The sequence below is a fragment of the Anser brachyrhynchus genome (genome assembly GCF_964034855.1).
Source record: "Anser brachyrhynchus genome assembly, chromosome: 7".
Taxonomy (NCBI): domain Eukaryota; kingdom Metazoa; phylum Chordata; class Aves; order Anseriformes; family Anatidae; genus Anser; species Anser brachyrhynchus.
The window spans coordinates 3,496,854-3,517,731 of NC_137701.1; the positions used below are offsets into that span (position 1 = coordinate 3,496,854).

Consider the following 20,878-nt stretch of genomic DNA (forward strand, 5'->3'; position numbering starts at 1 on the left):
CTCTCCACCATGGTTAGAACTTTAACACCCAACCCTCACAAGTGAAGAAGCTGCAAAACTCACAACACTTCTGAAGTAACAAAAGAGATGGTTCAAAATGTCATTGCATCTGATATCATGGCTCCCACTATCAAACCAGTTTCCTGGAGGAGTATTTTATGCCCACAGCAAATTTTAATCTAAAAATATTATCCTAAATTTCCAGGCTTATTGCTTCTGTGCACAAGCTAAAGCAGTACTTCTTTGATCCCCCTGAAGTTTCATAAACAGTCTGTGGGACAGGAAAAGCTGACTTCCTGCAACTCCTGGATTAATAAAGCAACCAAATGCTCCCCTCGGGTTTACACCTACAGACTGAGAGCTAGGGAGATCACAACAGACAAATTCTTGCCCTGCAACTGCAGCTTTCATAACAATTCTGTAGAAGTTGATGATATTTCAGCATTTCATTGTCTTGTAGTATACTGTTTGCTCAGCCAGGATAACAGTCAATATCTTATTATACTCACTGGTACACGCTGGAGATGACTGGACTCTGTCTTCGCAGGGGAAGGAAAGATACTAGTGTAAAATCTCTGGTCTATGTAAAGCATTCCCTTCCACAGCAATGCCACAGAAGACTACTGTGTAACATTTTATATGGACAAGGAGGTCCAAAATACATGGAGGATGTTTATCACAAGACTACTACCAGGAATTGACCACGAGGGAGGCCATTCTTGGGAAAAGGTCTGTCGTGAAAGCTATATAAAATTCCTGCCTCTGTCACTGACTGCCAGTAGCAGCTTTGTGGATTCCCTTGGGATGATTTACAAACAAAAGACACCAAAGCGTGCAGAGAACATGCTGACGCAATTGTGAAGTAATGCGGCACTACAGAACTAAAATTATGGTATTGGTAAATTATGTGTCCCCCCCCCCCTTCATCAGACAATAACACATCCAGTAATCAGAGAATTAAGAGGGTTAACTTGTTTCCTGTTGTTTTTACATCAGTTTTGACAGGAAGTAATTACAGGTAATTTGTTCAGACATGGTACTAATATTCTTTGTGCTTGTGCTGAAAAAACTGCACATTTAACTACTCAGAATTAGTATGATAAACTTCAGTTATCATCTGTACATATCTAACATACCCAGTGTATGTCAACTGTCTGTTTTAATAAGTTGCTCCAGCATTGCAAGCTAAGTTAGACACATGCTGTTTTGCTGTTTTAAACATGCACGCTATTCAAACCAGAGGCAACTGATCTGTAGATTAGAATTATTTGTACAGGTAACTGAAACAAATTAAACTTTCTACAGTATGAAACCATATTTAAATATATAATATTTAAATAAAAATAATAAAAAATGAACAAATATTTAATTATATATTATATGATTATATAATAGATATTATTTAAATTAATAAAAAATAAATATTTAATTGTTCAACTGGCACAGAGTTATACATTCACCTGGAAATTGACATGGCTGGGAACTAAAATCAGGCTATTTATTCTACATTTTAAAGTCTGATTTCAGATTCTCCTAATCTAGTTTTAAATTGTCACCATCAAATGTGATTATTCCCAGAGCCATTACCAGTTGATGGAGAAGTACTTTCCTCACACCAGAAATAAACAATACCCCCCACCTCTGTGCCTGAGAACTAGCTGCAGCTGATGGAAAGTGATGCATCCCTTGGGCAGGCCTGGAGGAACAGCAGCTGTGGGTGACAAGAAGGGACAGATTCTGCCAGAGAGGAAAGATGCATGTAGGAAAGAATGCTCCTCCACGTGGGAAGGTCTCAGTACTACCTCCAAGAGCCTTGCTTATCCAAGTCTTTCTAGAAGCATCAGTGGGCTTTAGAGCCATGTAATCATAAGATCATATGATCACATGCTAGCAGTGTTTGGTTGCCCAGTTGGATGAAATGCTAGAAATCTGATGCAACTGTTTTGGGAAGACTTAGTATTTACCTCTTAGGCAAAGATTACAAATCAGCATTAATTATCAAGACCTAATTTAGATAACAGATTTACCTTTCATTTTTGCACTAATGCATTCTCCTCATTACTTAATGTTTTGCTGTGAACATCTTAAGTTATTATGAGAGATTACATTACGTACAGTAAGATTTTAAAATTATATAAAAACTAATGTAAATACACCTACATACAGAATATATTAGTACTCCAAAATAAAAAATCATTATGATTACAGTGTAATACAACTACTGAGCAGTTAACAGGACTGCTCAAAGATTTTCTTTCAAGCAGACGTGTAGGACATAAAACATTAACAAACAGCTCATTAGAAAGTCACATTTAAATACGAGCTACCTTCTTGGTGCTGGACTTTTACCTCAGGGTAGACTGATACAGCTCTGGCTTGTAAACTTATGAGTTCTCTCTCTAAACCACAGTCAAATCTCTTCTTAGAACACAGTCAAACTTTTGGTGTTTTCCAATTTCTAGGTCCCTCGAGTTTAGAAAGAGAACATTCTCATCGCAATTATTCTGTCAAACTTGTGGGACACCCACACCAGGTACTTACACAAATTGGCTGGTTGAACAAAGAAATAGTTAAGGCGTAGAAATGCAGATAACTGCTATAAAAGAAACTAATTTTATTTGTAGGTGATGCAATAACCAGGAAGAATGAAACTGTGAGATGCAAGTGACTAATTTATGTGCAACCTCTGGGGTAATGAGTGACATACATTTTAATGCAGATAAATGTAAAACAACAAGACAGGACCAATGAATAGATATTTGCTGATAAGAAAGAAACAAAAGAGATGTGAGTGCAAGTGAAATAAAAACGAATGCATAGTCTGTTCATGATGCTACTAAAATGGCCAAAGTGATTAGGGAGAACATCACTATGTAACAGGGCAGACTGTACCAAAGAAAATCCTGAGTTGTGTTTTACATAATAAACAGCACCGGCAGTCTGATTCTATACTCTAGATCTCACTTGAACACAACTTTTTTTTTTTTGGAAATACATACAAAATAGATGATATGTAATATACTTCAAAAGGTTCAGGAAGAAAAAAAAATGGTCACTATCAAAGGAATCCTTTCCATCCAAATCAGAACTGTTATCTAAGGGATGAATTCTTAAGACAGTACTTAACTTTTTCTGTAATCTCACTCATTTCAATACCTCGATTTCCTTCTGTTGAATCTTTCCTGTCCTTTTTTTCATGCAGACAGTTGCTTTGCTAATTCACCTTGTGTTTGCCAGCTGACAGGACTGCTACAGTTATTTAACTAAAAAATACATACCCTAAAACTACAGCCCTGGGAGCCATTTTAATGTGCTGTCTGAAGGATAGCCAGAGTTCTCCAGTTCCACCTTTTTTTTCCCCCCCCCCCCCCCCTCAGTATGAACTAACTAGAGAAGTAATTCTGTTTCCATGAAGATTGGATTTGGAACATTTCGAGCTTGAGGTGGAATGTGTAACCAAAAGGAAAAAGAATACTACCCCCCCAACTCATAGAGAGCTCTCCATTAGCTTCTTTACTTGAAAGCAAACTTTGGTATAATCATTTCAGAATTGCTTAGGAAGTAAGGAAAAGTGATAGCTGAAAGAGACCTGCAATTCATTGCTCCAGATGCATCCCATAACTAAGTAGAGGAAAGACATGCCATTTTTTATTTTTCCAGTCAAAAGGAACAAATCTGCAGGAACACAGCATGTATCTTGTAAAATCAGTAGGAGAGACCCTACAATCAAAGCAAAGGAGGATGAAGAACACTAACACACAAATGCACTAGCAATTTGCATTAGTTTGAAAACGGTGAAAGTTACAGAGCCCCTAGAGATTGATCTTGCAATTTCTTAGTAAAAACTTGGGGGGGTGAGGTGGAGAATGACACACAGCAAAAAGCACTTTAAAAGTAAACAAAAAATCTCATAGCATATTTGACTACAGAAAATGCAATATACTTGCGTGCAGGGAAACAAACCTATTGAATGGCCTATGTTTTTTCTATGCAAGTTACTGTTTTAGATTGCCAGAAGTTGTTGGTTAATCATGTGACTATGTGATCTGGGACAAGATCTTAGATATAGCTATAATGGCATTTAAACTTTCACTCTTCAGATGCAGTCTGAGCCATTCAGCTTTCATTAACTTGAATAGGGTCATGATCTTTGAATCAGTAACACCTGCATTTTTTTTTTTTTTTCCCATTAATTCCCATGAGCTCTATACTTGCTACAGCAATGGCTTAGCTGGTGACAACTAATATTTCTAAAACCAAAGAGTTCCCTCTTCCCTTTTGATCTTTCTTTAAAGCAAAGTAGGTGTCATTTTACATTAATTCCCTTTTTGTCCTTCGCTAATGCTTCTGGCTAGAGGTACTAGAGCCAGGTTGTGTACTCACTTCAGTCTGGCTGAACCATGTCCTCTGTGACCGTGCCTCTTAGGCGCAGGCTGCATTAAGCCTGGTGGCTGTACCATGCATATGCGACTCACCTGCATGCTGGAAATCTGTTAGACCACGTACAAGATGGACTGCACACATGCTGCATTGCATGTTTCTAGTGCACTGCTGTACAACTGATTTGTCTCACTGTGCCAGCCATGATCTGCATTGTTCAGAAGGCCACGGACCTCTCTTCCCTTCTCTTCCCTCCATCCCTCCGTTCTGCCATCCTGTGCTTTTTACCAGAGTTGTGAAATCCCAGCTGGTGCACAAGCAGCTTTTCTCTCCCTTGAGTTCAAGCAAATTTTTGCAAGGAACCCTTGTTCCCACTTTCCCCCTCCTCACCTGTGATGGCAGGCAGCAGAGTTGTGTGCTCATACTACTAAGTATTCGGATTTATTCTTCTTTGTATTCTGCAGCTTCTTTCATTTGGTCTCAGTATTTAGATATGACTTTTGCAGAGTGCACACAAGTACTTCCAAGCTTATTTTTAGAACACTAAACATGCATCTAAAAACAATGGCCTCACATTTACTTTTTTTTTTTTTGATTTCATACTCGATAGGAACTCTGCAACACAAGTTTGACAGGCATTACTTAATAAAGACAGTCGGTTTCAAACTGGGCTGAAAACAAACGTTCACTCTAATTTAACCATGCTGCCCCTACTATTATGGAACATCCCTTCTCAACAGACGGAGGATCACCATCTGTATTGTAGAATGCATTTAAAAACCATAAGGGTCTTTCCTTGTCAGCAAGCATCAAACAGACTCTTGGATCTTGTAGACTATGTGGGTAGGTATAGACTAAGCAAAAACCAGCAGGAGAAAGCATTATTAAGCTAAGTCTATGTCATTATTAAACCAATGCCCATGCCAGCTTTTGAGATATCAATTAATGGCTTGAGGTGCCTCTTCTCGGAATAAAGATCAAAGTTCTGATTGTATATGGTCATGAAAAATTTAATGTTTTTTTTTTTTTCTGGTCCCCCCCCCCCCCCTTTTTTTTTTTTTTAAAGCAAGAGGGGGCATGTTACTGTTTGTGTTGTTCTCCCTGCCAAAATCCAGTTTGGTCTGTTGAATGCTCCCTATCCAGCACGGTCTGGTTTTGTTATCGCCTGTTTTATTGGAAAGAACATCATGCTGCAGGGCATGCATTTGATAGTTAATATTCTTATTATCAAGTGTACCTTTTGCAATACCTCTGTGTTTTGTAACCAGGAAGCCCAGTGTTGAAGGATCCCAGAATTGCAACTGTTCCCTGTTTTTTTCACTAAGGGTATCGATGTTCGGTAAGGTCCCATGCTGTTAGAACAGCCTCCCATTGAGGTGATTAACAGTTGCCCAAACTCATCACCTAACTGAAGGAACTAAGTTAGGAAAACAGTTGCCTTAAGTCACCTACCTAGTGTGTTTAAATCTGGGCTATTTTCTGAGGACCAAGTCACCTCTGCAGAGACTATACATGGAACTGCTTCACTCAGCAGTATTGCTGCTAATTAGCTGAGTTTGGCCAGTTAGCACTGAAGAAGGGAACAGAGTAATTCATTGCATATAGTGGTGCCAACACAGAATCGTGATGTCCAGCAGTGCAACAGAACCACACTGAAACGTGGGGCTTCAGCAGAACTGCGAGGAGAAGAGGATGCCAGATTCACTTCCTCTCATCCAGCAGCTCTCTGGTTTGAACTCTTCAATAGTCAGTGGTAAATGTGATTTTTTAAAAAAAGAAAAAATGGAGAAAGCTGCTAGCATGCAAAGTTATTGATGGTTTTTGAGGAAATAGGGTTTGTGAATTGTGTAGCAGCTAGTGGTGACAACTTTTACCACCCTTTTCAGACCAAACACGTATTTCCCTGCAGTACTGCAAAGCCTAGTTCACTCCCACGCAGAAAGCAATGTTAACATCAAGAGATCATGATAACAGGATATTTACACTTTTGTGAACAAGAGAACAGCTCACCTGAACACGGAAATGGTTGTTTCCTGTTTGGGATTCCCCTAGCACTACTTTTACCAGTAAGAAGCTAAAGGGCACCTTTGCAGCACCGCAACCATGTGCCTCTTCTACCAATGAGCAGCTAAAGATACATTCTTTGTAGCTAAGGATAATGCAAGGTAATGAATGTTTGGCAACCAAGGACACATCTTTCTGCCGTACTCAGAACTGGTAGGGCATCCAGCATTTCCCACTTCCTGGTGAGTCTGAAGGTCAACAGGAACCTGGGAGCTGAGCTTAGCCTCCCTCTTGGCAAGAAAACTACCATCTGGAGAACCACTCTGAAAGGCTGCTGAGCACTGTCCTCCCACCCCCAACACAGAAAGTAACCTGGTTTGTAACCAGGTTATGAAGTCCTTTGTTCTCACAAAGGATGATTTAGAGATACTTTGCTGCAATAACACTGATCAGGCCAGGCCCAAGGGGAAGCCTGTGCTAGTGGTACAATGCCCACCTCAGCAATGTGTCTGGCTGTTTCCAGCCAGCTTCTCAGATAATGAAGGATAATTTGTTTGAAGGTCATCCATTCTTCTGCGCTTAAATAGAGTTTCTGGTGAAGTGTTAGTCATTCACAGAATAATTAAACCATAAGAGACGTGGTTTCTTGCCAAGAGATCATAACACGGTTACACTGGGCCCACAGCCGAAGGGAAAGTACATCTTTTGAAGCCTAGTTAAAATGCTTGTATAGTTTAGAACTTTCTAGGCACTCTTCCATACTGACAATTGACACACACACACCTATATATTTAAGCATTACATATCTGTAAGCAGGCTCTTTAACCAAATGAAAAAGCAATCACTACAAATTGCCTGTGTTCACTGTAAGTTTACAGAGACCAATAGATTTAGCTGCAATACATGGCGCTTTTTTCCTTTTCTGGAGGAATATGCTCTTGATAACATTTCCAAAGACAGATTTGGGATGAAGCAATCAATGATCCGAAAATCGGAAAAAAAAAAACCACACTTGTTTAAACAGAGGCAGGGTAGTAATCTGAGGACATCTTCATTGTTAACTGGAACTCAGTGCAAAGATCCCAGGGCCAGTACCAGAACTGCAGGCAGCGTATCTTGGCAAACACGGCTCTGTAAGACTGGAATTAATAGCTGCTACTTACTGCTTTTGGGTGTGACTGGACATGGGGGATGGAGAGGATGGTACGGGCAATGGATTTTTGCTGTAGATACTCTGGTCAATGATCGGGAAGAGAGAGGTGATTGCTGGTGAAATTAAAAATATCTTCTAATGGACAAGACCTTTTTTTCCCTTCACTTAGAAACTTTTTTGTTTCTTTCAGCTGCTTCCCCAACTTCATTACTATCATTTTTTTATGGGGTATTTCTTTTCTTATATTAAGCCTGATTACCTGTCAATAGCAAGGTCCTGCCTGTTGTGCTACTAAGAGTTGGCTGGAGCAAGAGCGGCATGCTCACCGAGGCAGTTTTGGAGGTAGTGGAAGAGCTAGCTCCTTTGGAGAGCAGGAGTTTTTGCCATCAATTCCACTCAATCCAGCACATCCAAAATAGAAAGAAGATAGAAACAGCACAAGTGATAGCTGTGCTGCAGATAGGACTGACCTCTAGCAAGTGTGGAGGGATTACTTCTGTGGTTTCCAAAGGTCTCCTGTGCTTTTGGGAAAGGAAGTTTTGAGAAAAGAAACTATCTAGCTTTCAAATCCAGTGATCAAATTCTACTTTTTTTTAGACTTTCTCTGCTACAAATAGACTAGAAACATTTTGATAAAAGCAGATTAGTCCAACAGCTGGGCTCCTGATTACAGGCTTTGCTGTTGTCCTTAGCTCCTAAGATGGAAAGAAACAGTCATTGCTGCATGGGCCTCAGAGCCCACCATGTACCTTTGGTGCTCAGTGGATCCAAAAGCACGTGCTCGGGATTATAAGCAGGAAAAAAAGAATGAAGAGAAACCAGGCAGTCATTAGTCAAGGGAAAAAGTAAAAGTTTTAACTCTGACTCCTCCCAACAACTGATTAAAGGCTAACATAGCAGTTTGGCTGGAAAGACTGCTTCCCTCCCAAGCCTCAAGGTAACCAAGTATTGTAAATGCTTTGGGGGAGTGGCAGCAGAAGAAAGGCAGAAAACTGCTATTAGCATGGACTTATTTGAGGTGGGCCCAAACAAAATCTGAGCAACTCTTCAGCTTTGAGGCATCTTCTTAGCTATGGATCACAGCTCTGCAGTTGAAGATCTCTTAACTGAGAGTTTTAGGTATCAAACAAAAATTGGTGTGAGACTGCAAACAAGCAAGTGATAACTCCACACAAACAGGCACACATATTCGATTTCTTTTGAAACAAAGGACCTTTGCTATTCAAAGCAGTTGCCCCAAATGATGGGCTGAAGGCAAGTTCCCTTCACAGAACTGGGCACCATGTAGGAAGACATCTACAAGGCTGGCAAAGCTACAGAAGTATTACATTCTCTGCCTACATTACTGGTTACTGAACTTTACTGCAAATGGCAATGATCCTATCAACTGAGAATAGACACAAAGTAGGGCAGTGGTCACAGTGCACCAAGGCAGTACTGATGAAGTATGTGGGGATACTGAGGACAATTCTCATCCCTTCCTGTTTGCTTGCCACTTTGCAGATGAGGTCACTGAGAGCAGGAAAGGAGTTAAATGCAGGTTTTTCCTCATGGGATCAAGACGAAGTTAGGAAAACAGTTGCTACCACTGTCCCTTGCTACATTTTCTGGGACACTGAAGGATTTGTTGTAAAGAGAAGCCGTCTCTGTCCATGGCCACGTCCTAATGTTGGATACTGTTCTAGCTGCAGCTGTTGTTACTATTCACAAAGGCCTATGTGAAAAAATTACTGCCCTATCACCTTATTTCTACCAGGAGCGTGCTCTTTTAAGGGATCTCTTGCTAGTTTCTTGTGAAAAAAAAAAATGTGGCATTATCAATTTTTCCATGGCGAGCTGAACTTTCTCCAGACAGCAAAATCTCCATGACAAAAGTCTCAACAAGTTCTTGCAAGGAGGATGTAAGAGGGACTCAAATGAGACTGTCTTCTTGTGTAGATGGGAAAGAATAGGAACTTACAGTCTTTTATCATCATTTGAAAACAAATCATTGTTCAGATACACATTGGCCTTTATTGGCATATGAATTAGAAAAAATCTGGGGAGAGAAGGTCAATGTGGTGTGGAACCTTTCATTTCCCCAGATGAAAAAAACTCACAATTATGATGGCAGTATATCAGATTTCAGACCTGAGCTCTGAAAACATCAGGAAATAATTTAGAAAGTTTTTGCATTCTTTTGATCATAAATGGCAAAGCTACAAGCTTCCAGTGATGTTGAACTGAAAGGAAAGTAAAATAACAACACAAGTACCTTTACTAACAGCTAAAGGTTATCACATGTGCCAGCATCTTCTGCATTTAACAACAACAGATTAGCAGGATCATTAAAAAATAAGAAGAAACTCCAAAGCAACAAGCAATGAATCTTTTTTCAATAAATAATCTAAAGAAATAGTGACTGGGTATATAACTAGCTTTGCACAATATAACTCATTATCAAATCACATAAAGATGAACTAATTTGGGAGAAACTAGTAAAAGAAAAAAAGGATAAGTACTTTGAATGACAGTGCTACCAAAAGAGTCGATGCTAACTATGGATACATAGAAATCTACTGAAAGTGCACAGCCACTAGAAGTGCACATCCCTAGAATAACTAGGGATGTGATCCCGTCACTGTCAGAATAACTGAAAGTATGGAAGGCACCAGCCACAGCTATTAGTTAGCTACAATACAGAGTGAGTTCCAAAAGAGAGGCTGGATAAGGGGTACAGAGGTAACCTCCCCCCAGTTCTTCACTGGATTAATGGCATGAATATGGTGTTCAAATTCTTACTAACCATACGGCAGTCCCAATGAGAACCCACCAGGCTGAGCATTTGCTGCAAAAGTTTCTCATGTGGCAGAAGACCTCAGCAGGCCCAGACAGCATGCACCCTACGGTACAGCGTGAGAGAGAGGAAGAGTGTGCCTATATGCAGTTGCTCCCTCCTAAATTCACTATAGCCTGAGAAGAGTTGAATTATACTCACTTGCATGGATTTTGCTGCAGAGGCTGGAGGTGCCAGTAATTTATACGCCCTTGTGTTTTTCTTTCCAGAGTTCACAGTGGATTTGGGGTGCCAAGTGTGTCTGGGGGGGGGGGGGGGGGGGGAGTGAACGGGGAAATCAGAATCAGAGCGGCCAGAAAATGCAACACAGAATGACTAAGTTGTTGATGTCTGTTATAACTTACAGCCGCAGTAATGTTGAAAATGCAAAGCCGTTTGGAAAATATTGTATTGGGCTGAACCTCTTATGAAAACCCAATTTGTTTCCACTAGAATTTAGTAGGTATTGGGCACCTGAGCTCTGAAAATCCCAGCCTTAAATTTTTGCTTTAAAAGAGTAAGGGAGAATTTTTCCAGGTTATTGAGAATGAAGCTAAGTGGATTTCAGAGAGAAACTCTTGATATATCTACATAGATTATGCTGCTTTGGTAACGAGAGATCAAACAAGTCATTACCAGATTAAACATACTTTTCATTCTTTGGAAGCTTTTCTAGATCACATGGCTCAGGTAGTTAATTTAAGAACTAGCACCTTTGACTTTTCCACTTTATTGTACAGTTACAGGCAATTCTAAATACAGCTCAGCATTATGCTTTTGTAAGCTATTGAATATAGTTTAAGTTTTCTTTTAAGTTTTGTCAGTAAAACATTATTTGTTAAACTTAAAAGCCAAACAAAACATTATGGGACATTTGAATATTTACAACAACAACAAAGAAGCACATAAAACCTGAACAACCCTTCTAATCCAGCACTATTTAAGTTTCTAAATTTGGTTCTTTAAAATTACTTTTACTTTTCAAACTATACTTTTCACAAAGTATCACTACTTTAACTAAATGAACAAAAAAATCCCCACTTATATACAACAGATAAAGAAAAAAGGGGGAAAACAGAAAAGGAAAGCCTGGTTAGCAATGTCATTTCCAGTGGACAGACTTGTTTCAGGAATGAAGGTACAATTAAGTATCTCTGTTCAGGGTTCAATTATCCCTATTGATGTCCTAAATACAGCCTGCATGTTTGGTTTAATTAATGATTAGCGCAGGCAGCTGGGAATAGGGACAAAAAGGCTGAAAGTGTGGTAATGGCTATTGGCAGTAGACATGACTAAATGACAAAATACGCCATGATAGCCTTTGGCTTTTGTTGTGTTTTTCTCCTTACTTCAAGTCCTTTGGAATCAAAAAGGTAGACAAGTTCATTCATTGTTCATCCTGGAGTTTTAAGCTAACATAACACCTTAATATCTAGAGGACGGGAAGTGCTCTGCAACTTTTATGTAATAACTGGCCTTACTTTGACACTAGTAAGTGTCATGGCAATACCATGGAGAATCAAAATTCTCAGAATTCAATTGAAAAACCAATGTTATATTTCTGTCAGCATAATCAATAATCATCTTCTAGCTCTGTTCCAACTGAGGTTACTTGTTTGTATGGTTGTCACATACAGTTAGCGATGAATGCATTTTAAACTGCTGCTGACAATGGAATTCTGGAGAATTTCTTCATTCAACATTTGTTAGCCTCAGTTAATATTTTGAAGTAACACAATTCAGTTTCATTTTCTTATATAATTTGTTCCAGCAACCTGTTAAGTCATATACTTCACATTTCAAGTAAAGGCCCAATTACTAAAGTTTATTCACCTTTTTCAGTGCAACTCCAGCAAGATGTACTGTTAGCAATGGCTCGTGATGTTGATAAAATACACTACAGTTAGGCTTCGCACCAGCATAAGATCAATGTACTGTTGCTGAAGTCACACAATATTTATTGCAGTATGACTGAAAATTCCTGATTATTACATCTGTTAACCAGTAGACCAGCAGCTTGCTTTTCCACGTCTATTTGCTTACCATTCAGTCAATAATAATGTATTCGCAGGAACGGGTTAATGCTTTGGAATGCTTACAGGGGTGCAACACTGTCGCATAACAATGCAGGCACACACACACACAGGATTAAACTCAGTAATAGAGGCTTGCAAGGAGTTATCCTTCACAGAGGCAGTCAAAGTCCCTGCAGGATCAGCAGAAGACATTTTACTTGTGCACACAGACTTATTTAGATTTATATAGATACTCCGGTAAAATCAAAAAGATTTGTATGTGCAAAATCAAAAATTGTATGTGCATAAAATAAGCATACGTGAAAGTCCTCAAAGGCTGTGGACTCAAGCTTTTACCCTTCTTTTCTTTACTCAACTAAGCATGTTGGATTTTCACTACCCAGTCCCTTGCACACTTCACTCCCATTTAAAGACCTCAAATCTTGTCTTAGATTCAGCCAAATACCGCAGCAAGCACACGATGTAGCTAGGAGATTACTCTTCAAGGATTTATGCATATATACAATTTCTTCAAGTGAGCAGCGCTTCATTTTTATACTGCTTCAATCATACAGTCACCAGACCTTAAAATGATGATTTAGAACTCCAAGGCTACAGCAGAGCAAAAATCTTGTTAAGTGTATAGCTAAGACCCAAGCAGTTACAGAAAAGCTTCATAGTCTATGCAGCTCTAAATCTAAGAGAAGATAACACATACAGTCCTATCTAACTCCAGTTGTCATTTCTGCAAATCGTTCTTCAGAATACATGCTTCACTTCCCTTTATCTGATTTTGGAAAGTGCCAGAGAGGCATGTTTCTACAGTACTGCAGAATTGAAGGATAGCTGAGGTTGAGCTGACCTTGTGAGGTCACCTAGTCCAGTCCCCCTGCTCAAGCAGGGTCAGCTAGAGCAGGTTGTCCAGGACCATATCCAGCTTGGCTTTGAGTATCTCCACAGATGAAGACTCCACAACCTCTCTGGGTAACTTGGTCCAGTGTTTTACCACCCTTACAGTACAATCCCCTCCCCCAAAAAGCAAAAACCACTGTCTTATATCCATTACCGCATCTTCTACAACTTCATGTCACTAGATTACCACTAGGTAGGCAGGCACAAGCCACCTCTAGACCAAGGAGGCCAAATTCTTCTCTGACATGCATTTTCATTAATTCACTAAAGCTCTTTGAGCTCCCCCTACTCAAAGGTAATTTCCTGCTCTGCATGTAATTCCTGGAGCATTGCTTGCATGCTGGGATTTGCATACTCTCTTTAGTGCTGGCCTAATTTTGTCTTCATTCTCCACTATTCCTTATCTTAAAACTTGTGAATTGAAAGCTTTTTGACTCCAGCCCAAAATTTCCTTATACCAATTTTAAGCTGAACATCTGTGGCTCAGTTGTAACACTAATAAATATTTGAATACAGTACAAAGAGATGGCATACTGCTAGAAATTAGCAAACTTAGCTAAAAGAACACTTAGACCTTGCAATAAACATATTTTCCTTATCTCCTTTCTTTCCCACTACATCTGATATGGTATATAACCGCTCAAAGCTTTTCCCCCCTACAGAGAAACTGTCAAGAGAAAGGGAAACTTACAAGCTTCTCTCTAGCCCAAAGCTGTGTATAGTCCTACAGGGGATCCCTACTGTAAGCACATTTTGTGGTTCAGAACGTGTGCTAGTTTACATCCTGTTTTCACTTCTACAGCTGAAAGTTTAATTCATAAACAATAAATCCTAGCCTGTATAACCAAGAGATTACAAAAAGTCTATGCAAAAAGTCCATGTTTTTTCAGGACTGGAAATCGTAACTGCAGGCTTGAGATGTACACAAAGCACACAGATCTTCTTAAATCTATTACTATGTGCAGGGTAGTTATGTGAACCAGTAAGAATACGTTTGCAGAGTTCATCAGGAAAAAACATCCCTTACCCACTTGTTTCTTGATTTACCTAGACAGAAAAATGCAGCCTGTCCATTACTTCCAGTTGTGTTCCTGGTCTTGTCTCTGTGCTATTACTTTTGAGACACGAAGAGAATATACCTTACCAACACTTAATCATTCACTATTTCCTCTACGAATGCACCATTTGACGTGGGCATTTCCAAAAACACCAGATCAGTATCAACACCGCATTTCAGAGTACCTGGTATTCCATCTTATTTTCTCTCACTGTTACATTCAGGTGATATAATTGATGAATTCTGTATCCTGGTAGATTAATAGCTTCTTTTGCTAGTGTAAGAGTTTTGATATCTTTATGTTGTCACTCTAGAATATTCTAAAGACTTGCTTTTTTCCTTGTACTTGATTAGAAGCTCCCCCCCCCACCCAAAAAAATAAGGGGGGGGGGAAAGGGTGTGTATGGGAGGATAATTGCTTATTTTCCATCAGCAGCAACTCTGTGAAGTTATGCAATTGTCAGTGAAGGTCTAGTTTGACTTGCATACTTTTCATCATGGATGATGAACCAAAAGGCAAGACCCCTTCTTGGCTTTCAACACTGAGAAATTCAAGGTTAACACTTCAGACACTTGTTATTACTATTCTGAGACTAATCATATCTGGTTTGGACTCAGAGAAATAGATGTTTTCATAATCTTTTCCTTTATGTAACAATCACTCTTCAAAAGCATCCTGCACTTCAGAAGGTAAGATTTAAAACCCCCAAGAATCAATTCTCATTTGCCTTTTTCACTTAACCAGTTTTATAACAGGTAAATACACAAACACAACAGATAAGTCATAATCTAAATTGATTACTGCCAAAGCTTGTAATACTACCTATTAATAAGCTTGCTAATCACTTCTTTCTCACAAGATTTATTTACAACTGCTTATAATTCTGCAAGTTTTCAACCATTTGGGCTGAAATATTCCATGCTCAGTTCATAGGAGGTGTTTTTTTTTATTATTGTTATTAGGCTTTTATTATTTTTTTTTATTTTTTTATTTTTTTATTTTTGCGGAAAACTCTATGAATTCTAGCATTTTACCACCAGTTTTCAGAACTCCATTCCTTGTTTGGCCAAATTTTAAGCTTCTGATAGAAGCTCACAAATGCCAAATAGACTTCCCTCACTCCTTCCCCAAGACCTTAGTATCTGACAGTAGTATAGGTTTACATTTGATTGTTATGTCTAGGTTACTCCTAGTTCCGAGCACTGACTGGGGCTATTCATAGGGTTTTTTTCGGACTAGAAAGCATATCCCTAACTCAAGGGGCAAAGATAGACACTCCTAGTGAAATTAACATTGGACCAGGGCAGACACTGAAATCAGGAAAAGCCTGACAGTTTTCCCTAAACTCTCAAAGATCGTCCTTCAATGGACAGAGAAGAATCTTTTTCCTCCTCAAAGAAGAGGAGGAAATAGATTTTCAGTTTTAAGGCAGAAAGTATTTTGAAGAGGAATCAAATGAAAGTCAAGGAAGGATCTGCAAGAATAGATAAGCTATTTGATTGTGAGAAACAAATTATACCTTCTAATCACAGCCCTTTTCCTAGCTTCACAAGCTAGCAAAAGAAGAACAGCAAAATGGGTCATATAGATTTTTATTTTCTAAATCTTATCATAACCTCAGCAATATGGAAGTAAGTGCCAGTACTTAAAATTAGTCATGCGTTAAGTAATTTGACCCATCCTAACACTAGCCAATATTTTAACTGTGAACTTCAAAGCATCTTGCAGTGTATTGTCCTTACCTACATACCATCTCTATTACAGTATTTTCTGATGATTGTCCATCCTTCCACAGCTTCTCCACTACAACTCACCAAAGTTACTGCCCAGCAGTCACTTCAGCTTTCACTTCTATACTGCTTTGAAATGACAGCTGTAAAGAGAAAGCTGGCTCTTCATTTGCTGTCCCTCTTTTGCTGCTGGCAAACCACATTAACTGTGGTCAATCTGTGGAATTTACTTCCTCACAGGAACCCAGTTTCAGCTCTAGAATCCAGATGGAGAGTGTGGGATTCCCAGATATATATACATTATATGCATAACTAGTGATTAATTTGATGTTGCATGTTATTCACCCTCGTCCTTACTTCCTAGTGATCCACAGTGTACACCTACAAGTTCATTCTTTGTCTTCCACGTTAAAAATATGGTTTCCCCTCCCAATAGTGGCAGATAATATGAGAATAGTGTTCACAAATTGCAGATCGGGAGATTAAGACTGGATACTAGGAAAAGCTTCACAAGGAGAGTAGTTATACAGCACTAGAACAGGTTATCCAGAAGCTGGAAAATCTCCATGTGAGAGATTTTAAGGACTTGACAAGGCTAACTGGACACAGTGTTGATGACAGGATGATTTCCAGAAGTCCCTCCCTGTCAACATTTCTGTGGTTGGACCGATCACAAGTGCTTATATACTTGTTACCTACACAGCCACATTTCTCAGGTGGAAACTGCTCTTGATTTCTTTCTGCCCATGACCCTGTCTCCTCATGATGGTATGCAGAGAGCTAGAGGCGAGAGAAGGGGACAGCCTGCTCTTTTGGAAAGTACTTGAGTTTCTGCTTGCTCCTCAGACTCCCACTACAGAAGCAGGTATCCTTCCTGAGACCCTCATGTAGCAGACCCCTACTATCATCACAGGTCTGCTAGTACAGCAGCACGTCTTCTTCCTTGAGGGATCCCCCACAATACCCATGCCTTTTGGCAGCAGGCAAAATCCCAGACTACATTTCAGCTACCTACGTAGGAGGCAAGACAAGGCTGCCTGAACAACACTACTTAGTTAAAATAGTTTGCTGCATTGTTTTTTTCCTGGCTATGTTGAACTTTGTTTTGTTATCCAGCTGGTTTAGCCATTGTTTGAATAGTATTAATTGCTCTTGGCTGTACAAGTCTTATGTTCTACATCTGTATTTTTTCCTGTAATTTGATGGCTTTATCAGTAGAGGTGTTCACATGTGGAACAGGTACATCTAGTTAATTTTGGATTTAGTCTTTAGTCTTACAGCTGGACCCTCAGCAGTAACTTGTAAACGTGTACATGAAAAGGCATAGAGGCCTCCAAGGGCACACAAACTAGAACTGGGTCTACAACTACAGGATAAACAGGATCCCTAAGGGAATAAAGATAAGAGGTAACTATAGAGACCAACTATTTAAAATTAATGGGACGATGATATTAAGTAGTATGAAGATAGGGGAGAAAGTTTTAGGGAACAGGGTGGGCGAGCTGTACCTGGGTTATGTGTTTTAGGTAGGCAGGTGGTGGTACAGGCTGTGAGAAAGCAGGGCCCGTTGTTTCACAGAGGAGGAGAAAAATGGGATTTTTGCTTTGTTAAAATAGTAACAGAAGAGTTAGGAGGAGAGAACAGCTCTCTCAGGAGAGCAAGTACATGTTTTGCTTTTTGGAGAGAAGGCTCTACTCCAGCTAGGAAAGGTACTGAGCTCAAATATAGTTGCAGCTAAGGACCTTTAGTTCCATGACTGACTGTGGCTCTCCAACATGCGAGATAAAATTGCCTTTGAGCTGCTGTGGTACAGACAATTTTGCCCACTGCTATCCTACAGAAGCAAAGTCTACTGGTAGATGAAGCAGCATCAGGAACAGTCCTGCTGATCTGGGTGAAAACAGTTCTGCCTCTAAACCAAGATTACTGTACTTCTAGCACAATCTCAGTTGCTCTAGAGAAGCTGACATTCAGATAGTGCAAATAATCTCCACCAGAGATTTCTGTGATCATATACTAGCTCTTATCTTGCAGTTTGCAAAAGTATTCACAGTATCACTGGTATTAAATATGTAAAGCATGGTAATAATGCCAGCATAGGATATACATCAGAATCTCCAAACTGCTGGGAGGTAGAGAAGGGAAGAGAACAGCAGGCACTTCTGAAGAGCCCCATCAGCAGAAGATGTAACTACTGAGAACATTTGCAGTACCCATGAGACTTACTCATGGTACATGAAAGCTGTGAAAACTTTCAGTCATAACACCACACACCTCAAACATTACTTTGCCAAGCATAGATTTAAGTATTCCAGAGATCTTGTTGACCAAGTGCATCCTGCATCTTCTGCTCACCAGCCCAAGTGTATGCACTGGTGAGCTGTTATGAAAAGCTAGTTTAAAGTGGCTTCATTAGCAACACAGAACAATCTTGTTGGAAAAACAGAAGTCATATACATACCCTCAGACCCATACCCTTAGTTTCTCCTGCTCTGTTTTCCAACACTTCTCATGGTTCACCATGCTTTCTGGGAGAAGACCCTGCAGCGCGTCTCAAACTATTGTTGATCCTCTACTAGGATCAACATGGGCAACTAGCTATAGGAACATTTTTCCCTGCACATATGACAATTCTCATGAAACGCTGGTGAACTTTGATAACTTTAAAAACTCAACCACATTAGACAGAGGGATAGAATAGCTCCAAAACTTCCAGGGGAAAGTAAGACAATATAACCATACAAATCTTGTTTACTTTAGGTCCTGAACTTTGCGTTCTAATGCAGCTTGCCAAAAGTGTAGCAAAGATCATGTTCCTTCTGCACACCTGTTAGAAATACTTAAAGTACTTGCCAAATGGTTGCGCTTCCTCTCTTAGTCTCTTTGATTTCACTATACAAGATCTTGAAAGCACGTCTCAAGACAGGAAATCCAAAAGCACTTGTTACTTTCTCTGCAAAAAAACATTTTTACCTGGTTTCCTTTTATGCTTTTACTAACGTTTTGCTAAGCTTTCTCTGAACATTCATTATAAAGAAGCTTTCCAGTAACAACTGTGTTGTTCCAATGTTTTTGCTTAACACCCAATCATTTCGCTGAAGAGAAAAACAAACAAACCAAAAAATAGTAACCCTTACAACCGCTCATGAAATTAGAATATATGCCTAGACAGATGCAAGGGGTAATTGTTGGAGTTGATTTGTATTTATGTTGAAGGCACAGCTGTATTTTTAAAGCAACTTGTATCCTCAAAGTCTTTGTTTGCTTCAAGCCATTTGGTGGTTTAAATACTCTTCGTTTTGTATGTTGTTACCTACACACACAGAGTTCATCCTAGGTCTCAGCAAAGAATGACATCAAGCAGAGGAGCTTTTTTGCACCTGAGCTTGGCCTTGCCTCCCAGTCTTGGTGTTTTGCGCTGGTCAGTCCATCTGTGGGCTTCTACGTGACCTTGGTTAGGTTGACCCATTATAAAAACTCACTTGAGGTGGATGCAATTTGTCTCATGATTACTTGCAGCATTCACACGTCATGTTTCAGCACGCTGTCAGGCAGAGTTCTGGGATTTAATACATAAAGAAGAGGAAGCCTAAGTGCAACCAAAATTAAGGTTGAAAAGACTTGTTTCAGCAGCAACATGGAAGAGACAAGGTTGTTTCTTGAGGGGCTGCTCTTGTCTGTAACCACTGTCAATGAAGCACAGCTTCTGGCTGAAGGGCAGGGGCTGCAGCATGTGCTGCTTGCTGTGAGACAGCCTGATGTGGTCCACTCTGGGTCACCGGGATCACAGCCAATCTGTTTGACTGCTGCACCCCCACAGCAGGAGGCACAGCCCCACACAGCAGCTCCAGGGCAGTGATTAGTAGCCCAGCCTGGAACCTGACTGCATGTGAGTGACCCTCTGCCCTGGGCTAACACATGCCAGGTGAGGAGGTGCCACATCCCATGTGTTGGGCAGAGGGGGCAGTTGTGTGCAGCCAGGCTCTGCTCCCAGCAGTAAGCAACTACTGTCAGAGGCTCTCAGGAGTATTAAGAAGCTTTTCACTCATTCCTCAACACGCATGCACAGCTGTGTACTCAGTATCAGAGCTCAGCATGGTGCACAGTTTGTCAGTGGACCTGGGAGCTTTGAGTCCTAAACTTCAGCCTGGTTTTAAACAAACTAGGCAAGTCATGCAACAGCACTGGGAAGTTCATGGTTGGCTCAGATATTCAAGTAGTTACTGTCATCCAACAACACTTTGAACATGGCTCTGCAGCTGGTTTATTCTTGTTTACATAATTAAAAATGCATAGCATATTACAATAGCACAGAACAAGAACAAACAAAATTCTTGCAGTCTTTATTGTCTTTCAGAAAGTTTCGCCCATTGCGTAGCAAGAAAAAACATTCAATTCAGTGTTTCAGCCATACACACTCAGATATGGCTCATCAAATGTTTCCAGCATTGTGGGTGCTGTGTGGCTATTTATATCCACAAAAAGACAAGTCACTTCGATTAAGTGTGGATAGCCATATGCTGTATGCCCAACGTTCATTCAGCATTTGCTATAGGCTACTTAATTCACCTGCACAAAAACTGGCACCATTTTCAAAGAAAACTTCACCTTAGCAAGTGGAGAAAAATATTTTAAAAGGAAAAAAAAGTCATGTAGTTTTCAAGAAGATGTTAGAAAAATGTATGTGTATGGGTTATCTGCAGTTCTTACAAGATCTTCTGTTTGACCTATCAAAGAACAGTTTATCTGTGGTTCAGAATACTTGGAAAACAGGTAAAAATCTTGCAAATATTGAGTCTAGTCTCTGCTTA

At 39.8% G+C, this 20,878-nt stretch overlaps 1 protein-coding gene across 3 annotated transcripts in view; it reads right to left on the minus strand.

Annotated features, from left to right (window-relative positions):
- SLC39A10 (solute carrier family 39 member 10) overlaps positions 1 to 20,878 on the minus strand; it is a 120,900-nt gene that overhangs the window by 60,391 nt on the left and 39,631 nt on the right. The window contains exon 1 of one of the 3 annotated variants that reach the window (XM_080599919.1): positions 510 to 619. The exons of the other annotated variants lie outside the window; for them this stretch is intronic. Coding sequence (XP_080456045.1) covers positions 510 to 593 — 84 coding nt within the window. The 5' untranslated portion in view covers positions 594 to 619. Of the gene's footprint in view, positions 1 to 509; positions 620 to 20,878 lie in introns of those variants that run through there. 3 annotated transcript variants of the gene reach the window in all.